The sequence below is a fragment of the Alternaria viburni genome, assembly GCF_023758015.1.
Source record: "Alternaria viburni strain BMP 2772 chromosome Unknown scaffold_4, whole genome shotgun sequence".
Lineage (NCBI taxonomy): Eukaryota > Fungi > Ascomycota > Dothideomycetes > Pleosporales > Pleosporaceae > Alternaria > Alternaria viburni.
The window spans coordinates 1,053,865-1,069,222 of NW_026055773.1; the positions used below are offsets into that span (position 1 = coordinate 1,053,865).

Below are 15,358 nucleotides of genomic sequence, written 5' to 3' on the forward strand. Positions count from 1 at the left end.
AGCGGCTGGATCCCGTACCTGAGGTCAGCAAGTCCCGGTCAGCGCCGGCAGCAGATGAGTGCAAATCTGTGCAACAGCGTGCGAGAGCAGATGAAAGAAAGCGATGCGCGGAATGTGAATAGATGAGGCCGGGCGAGGCCGTGATATGGGCGCTGGTGGTTAGGCAGCTGGAGGCGTTCGGTCGCCCGGTTGAGGCTGCAATAAATAGATTAAGGTTATGCACACGAGGGCCGCTTGGCCCAGAGCGGCCGTGGCGTCGGTCCCCAGTCAGGTGCTTCAAAGAGAGCAGCAACAGTGTCTGTAACAGTCTCCCCCTCCGCAACGGCCAGGTCGAGTGCACGACGATCGCAGCTCTGAGGCAGCGACAAAAAGAAAGAGCGTTTCGGACATTTTCGCGTGCCCATCGACATTGTCGCCCGTCGGCACACCTCACCCTCAGGCCCCAGCTCGCCTTGACGAAACACGCGCGGCCCACCCCAGCCGGCGCCCCAACACCCAAGAGCCACGCCCGTCTGACCACGCTACTGCGCCCTCGTCCTCAGGTTCCTCACCACCTTTGCGCCGCATCACCGCTGTTGCTTCTTTGTTGCGTCGCCTTTGTCCCCAGTCACTCGTTACCACCCTTCGCGCCGCCGTACAAGACTTCGCCCGCCACCCTTCGCACCTTCCCATTCTCCGTAGCGCCGCCTATTCTCGCCTGCTTTCTTTGTCCCCGTCGCCAGGCACTCGAACCGCTCAAAACCGTCGCACCGTGCTATTTCCGCCGTACAACACCTTCACGATCCGCGTCGCACACCACCGGGTGCGCCCATAGCTGACAGCTGGCCCTCGTTGCTTCTTCACCTGGGGTTGCTGATCCCCTAACCACCCCATCCACCGTTGCCATGTCCATCCGTGCGCTCAGAGGTACGATCTGCGACCCTGCAGCGACGTGACTGCATATGACAGCCCGCTAACACGATGCCAGACGCTGAGAATGTCTTCCGGATAGAAAAGCGATGCGTCGCATGTGAGACGGCTGCACTGTCCTGCGAGGGCATCAAGTGCAGAGCCAACGAGGTCTGCGTCCAGAACTCACGAACATGCGACCAGTGCGCCTCCGTCGGCTGCCAGCCCGACCCCACGGCAGGCGATGCTCCTGCTAGCAAGCCAAACGTCGGTGCTATTGCCGGAGGAGTCATCGGCGGAATCGCCTTCATCGCCATTCTCACATTCATCGTATGGAAGTACTGCCTGAAGGGAAAGAGGCGGCCCATGTCCCAGCGCAGCGAATGGCAGGATGTCGACATGACGGCGCAAGAGAAGGCCGAGAACGACTTCCAGTCACGGCGGAGCGCGCGCGCGTCCACACACACCGTTGCCTCGATGGCCTCGTCCGTCCTCACCCGCGCCTCCAACATCATCCAGATCGCCTACATCCCCGGCGTCACGAACCGCTCAGGCCCCGGATCGCCCGACCTGCTCGTCCCTCCCGTGCCTCCGATTCCTGCCATGTCGCCTTCGTCTGGCATGAGCACCCCGTACTCGACCGCCGACCAGCACTTCTTCGTTCCCGACTTCCGCGACTCCATGATGTCTGCCAGCACCGCCGGCCGCACAAGCATCGCTCCCAGTCTCGCCCAAAGAGGCAGCGTTGCATCGACCATGTACCGGCAAAACGCCATTGTATCTCCTCTCCCAGCTCAGACCATCGTACGCGGCAAGGCAGCTGTCGTCAGCGTCAAGTCGACTGCGACCAACAGCCCGGCAGAGACACCCAGCATGGAGACACCACCTGTACCTTCAATCGACCCCAAGCACACCGTGAAGCCCATCCGCATTCACATGCCTGGCATCAGCCCCGCAAACTCCGTCCGAAGCACCGCACAACTTGGCCCTGTCCGTGCCCTCAACATCACTAAGAAGAGGAGCTCCGACATCACACCACCCAAGAGCTCATCCAACTCGACAACAAGCGCAGACCGAACACTCGTCAACACACCCGAAGTCCTCGTACCCTCTGCGCGCCCACTCACCGGCTACTCTACCGCCTCATCGGATGACGGTGCTGCCCACTCGCGTGCACGAAGAGGAAGCTTAGCATCCGACTCTGGGGACGAATCCGACGATGACCACGTACGCGCACGACAAACACTACTTCGTAGCAACTCGGGCAGCGACCGCGGCTCACCATACCCTGATTCCCGGGACGGCACGCCTACCATGGACCGAAGTCCTTTCGCAGATAGCTCGTCACTCGAACCACCGCGACCCATCATGTCTTCCCGCATCACTTCATACGATACCTCGCTCGGCCTTCGCACACCGATGACGCCCATCGTAGAGGAGTCATCAGCGTCAAAACGCGGCAGCACCGTCTCCAACAGAAGGGACCAGAGCCCGTTCTCCGACAACCACAAGAGCGGGTTGTAAATGATGAATTCTACATCGCTGATTTCAAAGGCGTCTACTTTACCCAGCTTCAGCGAACTGGGCACCATCTATGTTACATCTGCGAAGATATCCAGCCACTGCGGCACTCACACCATTTCCTTTCCACTTCTCTTCTCTGGATCTAGGCATTACGACGGCCGAGATCTGGCATCTCGGATGCATTAGTCACACTTTCCGTGTTTTTTCGTTCATTGATATCCAAGCATCTTTTATTCTGTCATGATCTGATTCTGATCTTCTCAACTCAACGTCTAGCTCTGACGGACGTGGTGCGATGACCACCGCACGGTTTTTATATTCCTGTATGTATGTATTCGAGCGCTGAGCGAGCGAGCGATCCAGTGAGCGCCCGAAGCTGGGTGATATGGATGGGCTGGGATGAGAGGGGTGATAGGTACGAATGAAGAATTGATACCACATCACCATCATCATTGAACTTGTACGTGGTGCTTGAGTGACGTGAGTGTAGAGAGACGCAATGGAGCTTGGACTCCTTGCGGGTTTCAACGTGTTCTAGATATAGCACTGGCATCAATCGAGTGCACAGACAGCCGTGTCGTAGCCGCACTGTGAGACGAATCGACCCAGAGTATTGGTGCGCGTGTTCTACGCGAATCTCTTCTCATGTACACTGTCGCACTTTGTGCTGCCCAACCGTGGGGAGATGGAAGCACACTGAATGCAGGTTCCCGCTGTACCTCGAAGACAGAATAGTGACACCAATGTCCTGGACTCGAGATTGACAAACAGTCAAGATGTAATTAACTTGGCTTCCAACCTATTCCTCCTCTCCGTCTATTTCATTCCATTCCGACCCCTCCCCACCTATCCATACATTCAATGCCCTCAACTCCCCCGATACGTCGTATACCCAAACGGCCCCAACAACACCGGCACATGATAATGCTCGCCCTTGGCCTCCTGCCTCACAAGAAACTTCACCTCCACCTCCGGGAAGAAAGTCTTAACCCCCCTCTCCCCAAAGAAGCGCTCAGTATCAAATGTCAAACTGTACTTTTGATCACCCTCTTGCGCAAACACTTCTTCCAGACTCGCGGAGGAGAAGGGCGTGCTGGGTGTCCAGGTGGTTACGCGGCCGTCGCCGTTTGTGAGGCCGCTGAATTTGGGGGTCGAGGCGGTGCTCGTGGTGGTTGTGGGGTGCAGGGTGAGGGTTACGGGGATGTTGGGGCCGGGGCGCCCGAGGGTTGTGTCGAGGACGTGGCAGGTTATTGGGGGTTTCTTTTCGGGGGTCGACATCTTTGCGGTGGAGGTTGTGGGTGGGGAGAGGTGGTTTGTGAGGGCGGTGATGCGGTGCGTGGTGGACATGCGGTTGTAAAGGTGTGCGGGTGTGCGCGTAGTGTTTGTGAGGTAAGGCCGTGTGGTCAATGATGTCTAGACCTGGGAAGGTTAAACAGAAAGAGTGTTTGTGAGTGTAGATATGATAATCGCGCGAAGACAGATCTGCGGTACCTTCCTGCTGTTGTACGCGGTAGCTACCCCTCCAGCCCACTTCGGAGCTCCCCGATGCTGTACTACGCGCCGGACGCCGCGTACCTAAACTCGACGACGTCCCGACGCGAAGATTTCATTATTATCTTGCTGATGTGTAAAGTCTACTTTGGTGGCTCATATGCAATTCGCATTGACCAAACAAAAGACCTGCTCTACCCCTTGGTCAGTTGAATTACGTACTTCTTCTTCTATCTCTGTGCACATACCTAGGTAGTCGGGTATTTGTTACTATATAGCCGTCTCACTCTCTCCCTAATGTGTGAGTTGAGGTAAATGGTGTTACGGATTTCTTCTCTATTTTGTTGCTACATCATTGTGTAAGTTCTAGCGGAGGCTTACAGTTTATAGAGCCGATACAGCACCTGCATAGAGATGCCTAGGTGAAGTAACATTAAGATGGATTAGAAAGGGGGATGTTCGGAAAGATGCACCCCGAGCATCTTAGTTGTTGTGTGGCGATTCTTCGACATCATCTGTTTATGGAAAGAGGAAAAGATTGTGTATTGTATGCTAAATCATACCTTGCAAAGCTGTACATCTCGTGCGTCGATGTTTAGCTGAAGCAAGTTATGTTTGGCTTTTGCTTCATGTGTTTCCAGAAATACCTTTCTCTTTACTTGTCTCCAGTCAACAGAAAAGAAGACCCCTTCCACATCGACCTGTCATGAATTTCGAAGTTGATTTGCCTTCGATCAATGTTGCTCATTCCTCCATGCCGTTTCAGCTTTACCCCGAGCTATCAGGGTATTCAAATCTATTTGACAATATCATGAGCTATCAAATTTCATGTGTTGTTGGAAGTAAAAGCATGCTCCGGTGTAGATGGAGTTGGATCCGATTGGTGTCGTAGTAGCGATCAAAAGCATCACCAATAGTGTGAGTTTCAAATGAAAGCTAGGCAAAACACCTGTCTGATGGGGAAGAAGCAGATGTGTAACCCTCAGTCTGCAAGTCTGGCGAGACTAGATGGCTCTACAGCAGTGTTGTGCGCCAGTGGAGATCAAAGGTCAATAACTACGTCACAATTAAGCTTTGCTCTACACCTGCTGCACGCTCATGCGCTACGTGCGGATAGTTGGTCGTCGCATGAGCCAGACCCATGCGGCCAAGCAGCAAGAAGCAGGAAGGTACGGGGAAGCGGAAAGCCGTCGTCCCTAACGTTCGTGATACGTCTTTAGGGTGTGGAGGCTGGCATCGCCCTGCCACCCACTTGTTGATTACAGAATGCCAAACATCCGACTCCTGCATTCCACGCTTGTTGCATTAAACAACATCGACATCACGATCTCGATGAGCATCGGGAAAAAGAAGGCGATGAAACTTTGGCATGGTGTGATTGGGACAGCGGTTGCGAAGTCCGCGCGAGGGCTGGTACTTTGCCGATGCGAGTAGACGATGTAGATCGGCGAAACATGCGTGAATCGAGGTCTGGAACGGGACCGGCACCTGGCAGAATCAGATCCGCTGGCCGTTGCAGAGTGTCGGCTCCAGTAGCTTCGAGGTTCCTTCCCTGCGGGTGGAGAGGCAGGGATGGGAGTGGTAGCAGGCGTCGATGCTGTCATTGTGAACGATGCATTATCAACTTCCTACGTGTGTCTTATCGCAGCGTGCTGGTGGAGAGGAAAATGCGGTGGGCGGGAATAGTCCTTGCAGTGAATGGAAGGCTGGGGTGCTTCGACGGGACCAGTGCCGGAAAGCGTCTCGTGGCAGGCGAGCCAAAAGGGGCTGCGGATCGGCGGACCAGCGAAGGCGGTGGGGCCTCGGCTGCAGTGATTGGCCCTCAGAGCGGACTAGCGGCCGGGTTTGATTACGAACCCAAGAAATCACGTTATGCGCTTGGCACAGCTGCGTCACTCCCAGAAATTGCTCGCTCGTCCTGTCCTCTGACCTCATCGCCGAACGCCTCACTGTCATCGTCACCACGAGCACAATCCCCGTCAACGCCGGTTTGAGCCTCATTGAGATCAGGAACATCCATCACGCGCTTCCACAGCCCCGGATTGCCTAGAGTCGTGCAGAGTCAGCGCGCGTGTAGGTCTAGAGACTGCGACGGCTGCGAGCGTCACCACAGGGGCTTGACGTCACTATTGGTTTTGACAAGCAGACACCAGCTTTGCGACGACAGAGCCGGCGGTCAACAATATCGATATTCAGCGGATTGAGACGGCTCGACCCCGCATCTGCCGCGCTCGATTCCTTTTGCTGAGGTACGTAGTCGTGTCGCCCTGCCCTGCCCTGCCGCTGCCGCCGCTGTTGTTATCTGCGCTGCCGACTTTGCCACGTTCCCAGCGTCTGCGACAGCCCTTTGCGCCCGTCGTCTGCCTGCACCCAGCCCGTCGCATCGTGCCTGCACCTGTAATTCCGTGCGCTGACAGCTCCGCCGAACAGCACAGGTGCTATTGTGCTCGAGTCGCCCGTGTGCGCCCAAAACCGTCGAGAGAAGCCGAATCGCGTGCGTGTGAGCGAGCGAGCGAAGAGAGGTCAAGGCCCGGTACCACAAGCGATCGACCAGGACACCACCCCTACGTCACCACCCCAAAGTATGGCAGCCGCAACCCAAACCGCTCGAACCTCCTCCCCGTCCTCCAAGATGTCCTCTCCCAAGGACAGCAAAACATCTCTTCCTACCGTCACCAAGACTGAAGGTGTGTATGCCCCCGTCGCTGCTGCCCCGTGACGCCCTCACCGCTGCTGCTTCCCACACCTCCCCTTTCCCTGCCTGCGTCGCGCGCGTATGCATCGTCGTCATCCTCGCCGTCACATCATCGCACATGCAAGCATTACTAACATTGTGATCAGCTGAGCCAGTAAAGGCCGAGTCGTCGCCCAAGGTACAGCGTAAGTAGTCCCGTCCCAACATCACCGTCGGCTGTCAACTGTCGCTTTGCATCCATCTCGTCGTCCACCAGCACACGATGCTAACCCACCGCCAGCTGCGACCACGGAAGCGGCCACCAACGCAGACGCTGCCAAACCCGCGACCACCAATGCCCAGCCGTTGGCACCTCCACCAAAGCCTGCGCCCTCGACCACTGGCGATACTCCCGACTACTTCAACACCGTCCACAACCCCTTCTCTCTCGAGCCAAACGTCTTCGAGCAGTCCTTTGGCGGCGAGTCTGGCAACCTGCAGACACCTGGAGGCCGACCTATTCTTCCACCCGTTGCGAACATTACGTCACCATCACCCCTACCGGGCATCACACCGGGGTGGCAGGGCTTACGCGCAGGACCCTTGAGCCCTGCTATGCTGAGCGGGCCGACTGGACAGACAGATTATTTTAGCGAGTCATTCCGAGGCTTCCCAACCCCGAACGAATCCTCTCTCCGCACCGGCCTTACTCCTGGCGGCGGTGGTTCCATGTTCCCAGCTCCTAGCCCGAACACCCAAGCCATCTTCAATCTCCAAAGTGCTGGCGTGACACCTGGTACTGCCGACTTCCAGCAGTCTGCTCTGCGCGCCGCTGCTCAACACCAAGCTAACAACAACAAAGCCACCTCCAACGCGCCCACGTCGCAGCCCGAAGCCGCGACCGCAGGAATGGACCGCCCTAACAACAACTACCAGCAGGCGCAGCAGCCACAACAGCGCGCCCAGAACGAGCCATATCCAAACCATGACGTCAGCAGTGCCGCTAACGACCTGCTGTCCTTTGCCAGCCAAAACGGCGCTGCACGCAACAACCAGCCACCCTACTCGATGGCTCCCCAACAGCAATCGATGAATGCCGGGCACATGCCCGTCCAACCCGTCAACGCCAACCATGGCCGCCGTGACACCAAGGGTTCCATCAACAGCGTTCAATCTGCAGAGACCGGTGACTTCTCAGAGAGCGGCCAGAGTGAGCAAAACAAGACTGGTACACGGTCACGTGCGAAGAAGGGCGCCGCTAATGGCAAACAAGCTGCCGGAAACAAGCGCAAAGCTGAAGACGGCCCCAAGAACTCAAGAAAGAAGAGCAACGCCAACCAGCCCATGGGCGACGACATGGACGACGGCGACTCTGATGACGAGAACAACATCAAGGAGGAGGAGTACGACAGCAAGGGCCGCAAGATGACCGACGAGGAGAAGCGCAAGAACTTCCTCGAGCGCAATAGGTATGTCTTTTCTCTCCATCCCAACTTCAAGCTACTAACGTGTATCAGGGTCGCTGCCCTCAAGTGCCGACAGCGCAAGAAGCAATGGTTGGCCAATCTCCAAGCTAAAGTCGAACTTTTTAGTACAGAGAACGACGCGCTCTCTGCTACCGTCACTCAGCTTCGCGAAGAGATTGTCAACCTCAAGACTCTTCTTCTAGCTCACAAGGACTGCCCAGTGTCGCAGGCTCAGGGCCTCCATGGCGCCGCTATGAACAACTTCCTCGGCAGCGATATTAGCCATCAAAACCCATATGGCATCGCCCAGATGCAACCCAACGGCGTACACATGATGCCGATGCAGCAAGGCCAGATGATGAACCGGTTCGTATACCAACCCCAAAGGAACTCCAGCCCCGACGATCAAGAGAACGGGCGGTATCCTTCAAAGTACTGAGACAGTCACTCACGTTGTCAGGTAACTGGGAGTAAACAAGCTCCCTGACCATGTTACACGTGTACACCGCCATTGTCATGACTCTGCATCATGGCAATGACGCAAAGCGTGGGGCATGCGCAGCTCCGACGATCACGATGCTCTACCCGTACGACCTTGTAATCTACCCAACCTTCTCCTTCCTCTCCTACTCCTTGACGCATCGTCGTCTCTGTCACAACGCATGGACGGCGCTTGGCGTTACGTCATTATTGCATCCTCACACCCAGGGGATTGCAACTCGGGTTACCAAAACTAAATTTCGACTTTTCCCTCTCGGGCTGGGTGGCTGGAACGGCAGGGAATCATGGGGCTGGCTACGCACCTCATGCACGCGAACACGATTATTCCTCGTCGGGCGATGACGACTTTCTTCATCCATTTCCTTCAGTAACCTATTCGCCGTTGGTGTGTATATACGGTGTGTGCGAGGGCAACATTTCACTGGCGTTTCAACGGCGACTATATACCGGGTCGTTTTCTCCGTTCTTTGTTATTACTGTAGCGCGCCAGTCTAGAGCTGCGCTCGGCGTTCGGGATGCTTGGCTTCGAGCCTTCCTTTCCTTTCCGGTGGTGTATTCTGAACGCAAGAGCTTTGTCCCAACGTTTGTTTCTCGAGTCTACGATAACAACAGGGATTATGGCGTAGAGAAAGGAAATGGGAATACCTGTCGGCATGCGTGTTGGTGTACAAGTATGGCTCGACGAAGTGGGATCTGTATGTATACCACAAGCAAATCAAGAGTTCAATTTCAAATTTTCCATTCGCTGCTTCATTGGGACCAAGCCTGGTTTCCCATACCGCGAGATCATCTACAGCCTGACATTTGTCATGACGTCCTCCTCTCCTCAGTCTCGGTGTACAATTCGCTCATACTCCTTCCTGTGTCTCATGCCCATCTCCTCCACCTCCTCTCTCTGCCTCATCAACAACATCATCTTCTCGAAAGCTCTGTCCTCTTGGGTCTGAGCCGCTTCCTCCCGCGCCTGAACCGCTTCCTCCTGCCTCACCAACGCTAACTGCCGAGCAATAATCACTTGCTCGCAATCAAAACTGACGCAATAATGTCTTTTTGAAGTTCGCGCAAATTCGCATGAAGTGTGCGACCTTCCTTCGCGTCACTGCAGTCAGTTGGAAATCATGACGCGTTACCGCTTACATTGTATTATAATTTGGGGAGTGATTAGTACAGAACCTATTGTATACATGTACGTAGAATATGAGACACTCCCTCTGCAGATCAAGAATCTACGTAGGCAGCAAGTAGAGTATTTCTCCGACAACGCTCCGTTCTCCCATTTGTCTTGCGATGTCACTGAATATAGTCCCATCACGACAAATACTGCCAAAGCTTTAATCTTCGTTCTCACTCAGCGTAGTTGCGCTATGCAGTCTTCTGCGCAACTTGTGAAGCCGCCCTTCAGTTCAGTCTCGTCGGCCAGTAGCCTGCATTTCTCCGTGGATCGAGAGATACAAAAGGCCCGGCATCTACCGGCACTTCATGCCTATTCGAAACGCTATTAGGGCTCGTGCGAAGTTGCGGCCGTCGAAGAGATACCGGGGGAGGCGCTGATGTGGGGGCGGTAGCTGGTTGTGTTGACCCAGGATTTAACCTTTCACAATAGTTTTCCAAGGCGCTGGCCATTCGTCCAAAAGCTTCGGTATGATCAATGCCATGAAATCGGGGGTTGGGCCGGTTTATCAACTCGTATGATCGTGTCCACACGTCGTCTCTGGATGCGACAGGCTCGTCTCTTTCTGTACGTGTGACAGGCATACCGGGGTTTGAAGATTCTCGATTTTCGCGAACAATGGGCGGGTCGTCGTGTGACGGACTGATGTGCTGTAAGTACACGTTGTATTGACGAGCGCTTATCGGGTCTTCGGATTGTGGTGACGCAGGTGGCTGGGGAGCATCCTCCCTAGTGTTTGCAGACGCGTTGGCGGTTCCTGGGCTCTCATCTGACGTGGGAACCGTAGGTGAAGATGTCACCCCAGTATCTGCGCTACTCGTCATAGAGTTCTGGGCATCGCAAAGCCCGGGTCCAACTCTTCTTCCCAAGTCCATCCGTCTGAGGAACTCAAGTTCCCTAGTGACTCTGTCTTGCCGCCTGATCTCACTCTCACGTTGCTCTAATTCTCTTTCCCGGGATCTTAACAATGCTTCACGTTCGTTAAATGAAGTCTGCGGCCCTCTACTGTTCTCATATGCAGACTGAAGTTCTCGGTGAATTCTCGAGGCGCGGCGCACAATCGCTTGAAGACGCACGCGCGTATCTGCCGTGGAAGTGTGCTGCTCGCTACTGATATCCTGAATCATGTCCAGTCTTCGAAAGATCTCATCCAAATGACTACTGATGACTCCGTTGTTCGAAGCCCGTTCCTGCTCCAAGATGTTTCGCGTTCGATGAGCTCTCGCTCGTGATTCGAGTAGCGCCGGCTCTTGTGGCAAGGTCAAACCTAGCAAACTCTCCGTGACATTGACGTCTCGTGGCGCCGTCCAGGCAGGTGGTCGTTTGTACCATTCTCGTCGACATTGGGGACAACTGTTGTTACGTGGGCTTTCGCTGTCGAGGTAGTCTGCGAGACATTTGCGGCCAAAGCGATGGTAGCAGCCTGTTATGAGCACAGTGACGGCTTCGTGAGAAGAACCGTATAGATGTAGGCAGATGCAGCATGTTTCATCCTGGGATGCAGTTGGAAGGGCTGCTATATGCGACGTCCTCAGCTCTCGTAGGCTGTATACTGAATGATCCGGGTTACTGTGTACAGTCAGTGACCTACTGGACTCTCAAAGAAGACAGGCACGAACTTTGAAAGGGATGATGTGAAGTTGAATGGCATATTTGTGATGTTAATCCCTGGCCAGTGTCTCAATAGGTGTGAGAAGAGGAGTGTTGTTTACAATCGACGTGCGCACAGAAGACGATTGTTTGACTGGGTGATCCTGCATGACCGTAAGACTCCGCATCATGAGTACCGTGGATGAGAGTTCGAGTGCATTCCGTGTCTGTACAACTTCCAAAATTGGGTTTTGTGGGTATGCGGTGCGTAGAAAGCGTGTTATTCACGAACCATGGAATTGCTGTCCCTCGATTTGTCCTTATCTCAACAGAATGCGAAGGTATAATGTGAAGTCGAGGCTGCGCAAGATGACACAAGGGCAAAGGCACTTTTTTACGCGGCTCAAACCCCTGGTGGTAGTATCTAATCCACGCGCTGCGTATAGCGACAACTCGGCTGCAAACATCACGAAAATGAGGCTGGTCGCCAATAATGGATGGGTGAGGGTGGATGCTTACGGTTTCCTGGCTCAATGCGGCCCTGAACCAAAACTGCTATACCAAAGTTAGGATTACTGCGGGCCCACAAAGTAAGGCTGCACTCTGACCCCTGCGCCGAGCTTGGGGTTAGAATTTGGTCTAGAATTGGCGGATGTGTGCGTTTCTGGGCACATCACGTGTCCGAGTAAGCCTTGGCTTCAGTATCTCAACCATGGGAATTCAAAAAAATCTCGACTCAACAACTAAAGTACACCATCGTAGTCATGTGCTGCTGATGCCTGAGGGATGGGTATAAAATCTTCGCACTTGTGCGTCGATCCTTCTGTCTGGGCACAACGGGTAACCGGATAACGATGCCTTTAATCTCCTCCTTTCCGAATGCCAACGCCGCGTTTGGGTCTCTAGTAGATTCCTTTGACACAAGACATTGGAGTACGTTCGGAAAATGAACCGTCGCGCGGCATGTGACTGTAGAGGTGAGGTTGGAGGCTCTCCCTCCACTCGGTGTCCTCTCTAGTTGTGGCTTTGTTCCGATGAAGACCCTTTTTCTCGTGATTTTGACAGGAAATGGAACATGTTCAGCTTCGGATGTCTTAGAAGGAAGGATGAAGAAGAGTTGCTGGAGGTTCTTGGGTGCGTTGACCCCGCTAAAGCACGCACCCGTGCCACTGCCTAAGCTGCGCCACTTTCCACAACAAGTTGGGCACCCACAAATTGAGTAAGTGCGCTTCAGATGACAATATAAAGTGCAAACTCAGCATCAAGTTGAAGGTGCCTGCCAGCGAGAGACGGTCGTAAACGGCAGAGTTGTGTAGGGCGGAGGTGCATGACGCTGATTGGTGGAATCGCTCGCGCGTCTGTCATATTGTCCCACACCTGAGCAATTATACACCCCAACCATCCCCTCTCCTAAAGGATGCAGTGCTTTCTCCGAAATCCGGGGTTTTCAAAGCCGTCGCACTGCCGATGCGCTCTGCATGCACGCCACCATGTACTCCAGTATGTACCCCATATTAACGTTTTTTGAACACTCCCGAGGTCCACCAGTCAGGGTAGCTATCCCGCGCCTTGCAAGTAAAGAGCTTGGCTTGTATCGCGTGGTGCACTGCACGAGTTAACGGAGAATGTATCTTCCACTCTGCAATCGATCGGTCTTTTCGACGCCCTAGAGTCCTTCTGATTAACGCATGAAACTCCTGGTCTTGGAATTCTCACCTGTTTACTGATCAGTATCCACAAGGTGGAGGACATCATCCTTCGGTACCCATCAGAATCCTGCGCCTTTGCTAAATAATCTCCGCAGCCTATTACTGCGTCATGGTCTTTCTCATATAGTCGCAGTCGTGCAACATGAGCTGCGGAGAAAGTATTGCTCATCAGGCCGATTCTAAGCGACGTCGTCAATGAACAGCGTGAATTCTTGAATCGTTGAGAGCCGGTTCCTTCGCAGTGTCCCTATGAACGACAGTTCGAGTTGTCTTATGCATACCAAGACACCATTCCTGACGGTGTTTCCTAGTTTGCCAGGGCCCGCCGCAAGCGGGATTCTCATCGCTAGCCCAGTTCTCTAGGCTGTATCCGTGCGGTGTCTCTAGAGAAGAAAAGTCAAAGCCAGCATTTGACTGTGATCAGTTGCCCGTAGATTAAGTAGCATAGTCGGAAGGCTGGCATGCTACTGGTGATGGTTTGCTGATATCGGTGACCAGGACAGCTTCAGAGCGCACAACTTTCCGCTATTCTCCGTCATACTGCGGGGAACGTAACCCTCTGGAAACACCAAGTCGTGTGGTATTTCCGCTATGGATAGTACCTCAATAAACCAAGACCGGACATACAGAACAGAACCGGCGAAATGCTAGTTGGCGGAAGTAATGATGGAAGAGGAAATGAGAGGAGGGTTGCAGCGCTAAGCATTGCGCTATGGCATGTCACTGTCGCCCTAATAATGCAAGTGCCAACGCACGGCGGAGTTTGCTGGGCGTTTCACTTGTGCAATCACCATACCAAAACCACGTGGTACTGTCCGATGTGCGCTTCCAAAGCGCATCCTTCAACACCAAGCTTCCGTAACAAGTCTTGGCAATGGCGCGACTCGGGCGGAAAGACGTTCGGCAGGATCAATACAGAAGTCCGCGAATGAGCGTGGAAAGATTGAGGAGGAAAGTCCTAATGTGGTAAGACGACTTGAGTTGAGGGTGCGAGGTTAGCAGTGCAGAAGGCGTGGCAAAGCTGCCTGAGCGTGCTATGGATAGAGCGGAGAGAAGGGGTTCAACTCCCTATAAGTAACGGCGAACATCCCACCGGTTAAGGTTCTATCCTTCAGCCAGAAGCATCCCGATATCCAAGGCTCCAGTAGCATTCCTTCTATCATTTCGTCTATTCCAGCTTCCGCTTTCGATCACTTTTTTCTCAACCCGAACACCATCCTTTACCATGAAGTTTGCAGGCATCCTCGCTGCGGCCACGGCCCTCCTCCCTGTTGTCCTTGGATGCAATGGATACGCTGGAGGTGTCCCTAAAGCCGTTGGTACCAAGACCAATAGCAAGGTCATTGAGGTCGCTGCTGGTCAAACCTACGATGGCCAGTGGTACCGATTCGACCGTGGTAGCGGTGCTTGCTCTGGTCAGTCCGAGGGCGGTGCTGCCGACGCTGTCTTCCTGCTCAAAGAAGGCGCTACGCTGCGCAACGTGATCATCGGCAAGAACCAGGTAAGTGTCAGGTCAAGTCCTGAAGTAGATACCTACTAAGACATGTTTAGGCGGAAGGTGTGCATTGCCAAGGCCACTGCACTCTTGAGTTCGTTTGGTTCGAAGATGTTTGCGAGGATGCCATCTCCATCAAAGAAGACAAGGCTGGAAAGGAGTCCTGGATCATCGGTGGCGGCGCCTACCACGCATCCGACAAAGTCGTTCAGCACAACGGATGTGGAACTGTGAACATCGTCAACTTCTATGTCAACGATTACGGCAAGCTCTACCGCTCTTGCGGAAACGTAAGTGATTTCAATCATCAAGATCAGGTTCCTGAACATCTGCTTACACGATCCTAGTGCTCTAAGCAATGCAAGCGCAACGTCTACATCGAGGGCGTGACCGCGGTCAACGGTGGTGAGCTGGCTGGTATTAACAGCAACTACGGGGACACTGCTACCCTCAAGAACGTCTGCGCTGATGCGAAGACCAAGTGCCAGATGTACACTGGTTGTGCTGGTGGCTGTGAGCCCAAGAAGGCTGGCACCTGCTCTGGCTAAGCTGATTTGCCATTTCGGGCAGCGTCCAGCGTCCAGCGTCCAGCTTAGTCCAAGGAATTGAAGCTGGATTGGTGAACAGATGGAAAGGCGCTGTGCGGCTCATACTTTCGTGTAAATAATTTTCTTTTGGATACATTTGTACATATCATCACTTCTTTGTCAATGTTTTCATCGCAAAATGCTTCATCGGGACGCGCTTACCTTAATTTGCGAGGCGGCTGGATGCTGTGCTGTTACCCCGTTCCCGCGCGAATGTCGACGTGGATGCTCGGCGCGGCATAGCCACTGTAACTATGCATCG

At 54.0% G+C, this 15,358-nt stretch overlaps 4 protein-coding genes across 4 annotated transcripts; 3 read left to right on the forward strand and 1 right to left on the reverse strand.

Moving 5' to 3' along the window:
- Positions 1-884: 884 nt before the first annotated feature.
- Positions 885-2,412, forward strand: J4E79_002625 (uncharacterized protein; the record flags this gene model as incomplete). The annotated part of the gene is made up of 2 exons (XM_049351523.1): positions 885-906; positions 968-2,412. The coding sequence occupies 2 exons, from the start codon at positions 885-887 to the stop codon at positions 2,410-2,412; spliced, it is 1,467 nt and encodes a 488-aa protein (XP_049214161.1).
- An 867-nt stretch (positions 2,413-3,279) lies between these two features.
- On the reverse strand, positions 3,280-3,690 carry J4E79_002626 (uncharacterized protein; the record flags this gene model as incomplete). Its single annotated transcript, XM_049351524.1, has 1 exon — positions 3,280-3,690. One exon carries the CDS (start codon positions 3,688-3,690, stop codon positions 3,280-3,282), a length of 411 nt encoding a protein of 136 aa, XP_049214162.1.
- A 2,845-nt stretch (positions 3,691-6,535) lies between these two features.
- On the forward strand, positions 6,536-8,482 carry J4E79_002627 (uncharacterized protein; the record flags this gene model as incomplete). The annotated part of the gene is made up of 4 exons (XM_049351525.1): positions 6,536-6,590; positions 6,745-6,783; positions 6,879-8,046; positions 8,095-8,482. 4 exons carry the CDS (start codon positions 6,536-6,538, stop codon positions 8,480-8,482), a joined length of 1,650 nt encoding a protein of 549 aa, XP_049214163.1.
- Positions 8,483-14,239: 5,757 nt separating this feature from the next.
- Positions 14,240-15,057, forward strand: J4E79_002628 (uncharacterized protein; the record flags this gene model as incomplete). Its single annotated transcript, XM_049351526.1, has 3 exons — positions 14,240-14,515; positions 14,566-14,799; positions 14,857-15,057. The coding sequence occupies 3 exons, from the start codon at positions 14,240-14,242 to the stop codon at positions 15,055-15,057; spliced, it is 711 nt and encodes a 236-aa protein (XP_049214164.1).
- Between the last annotated feature and the right edge of the window lie 301 nt (positions 15,058-15,358).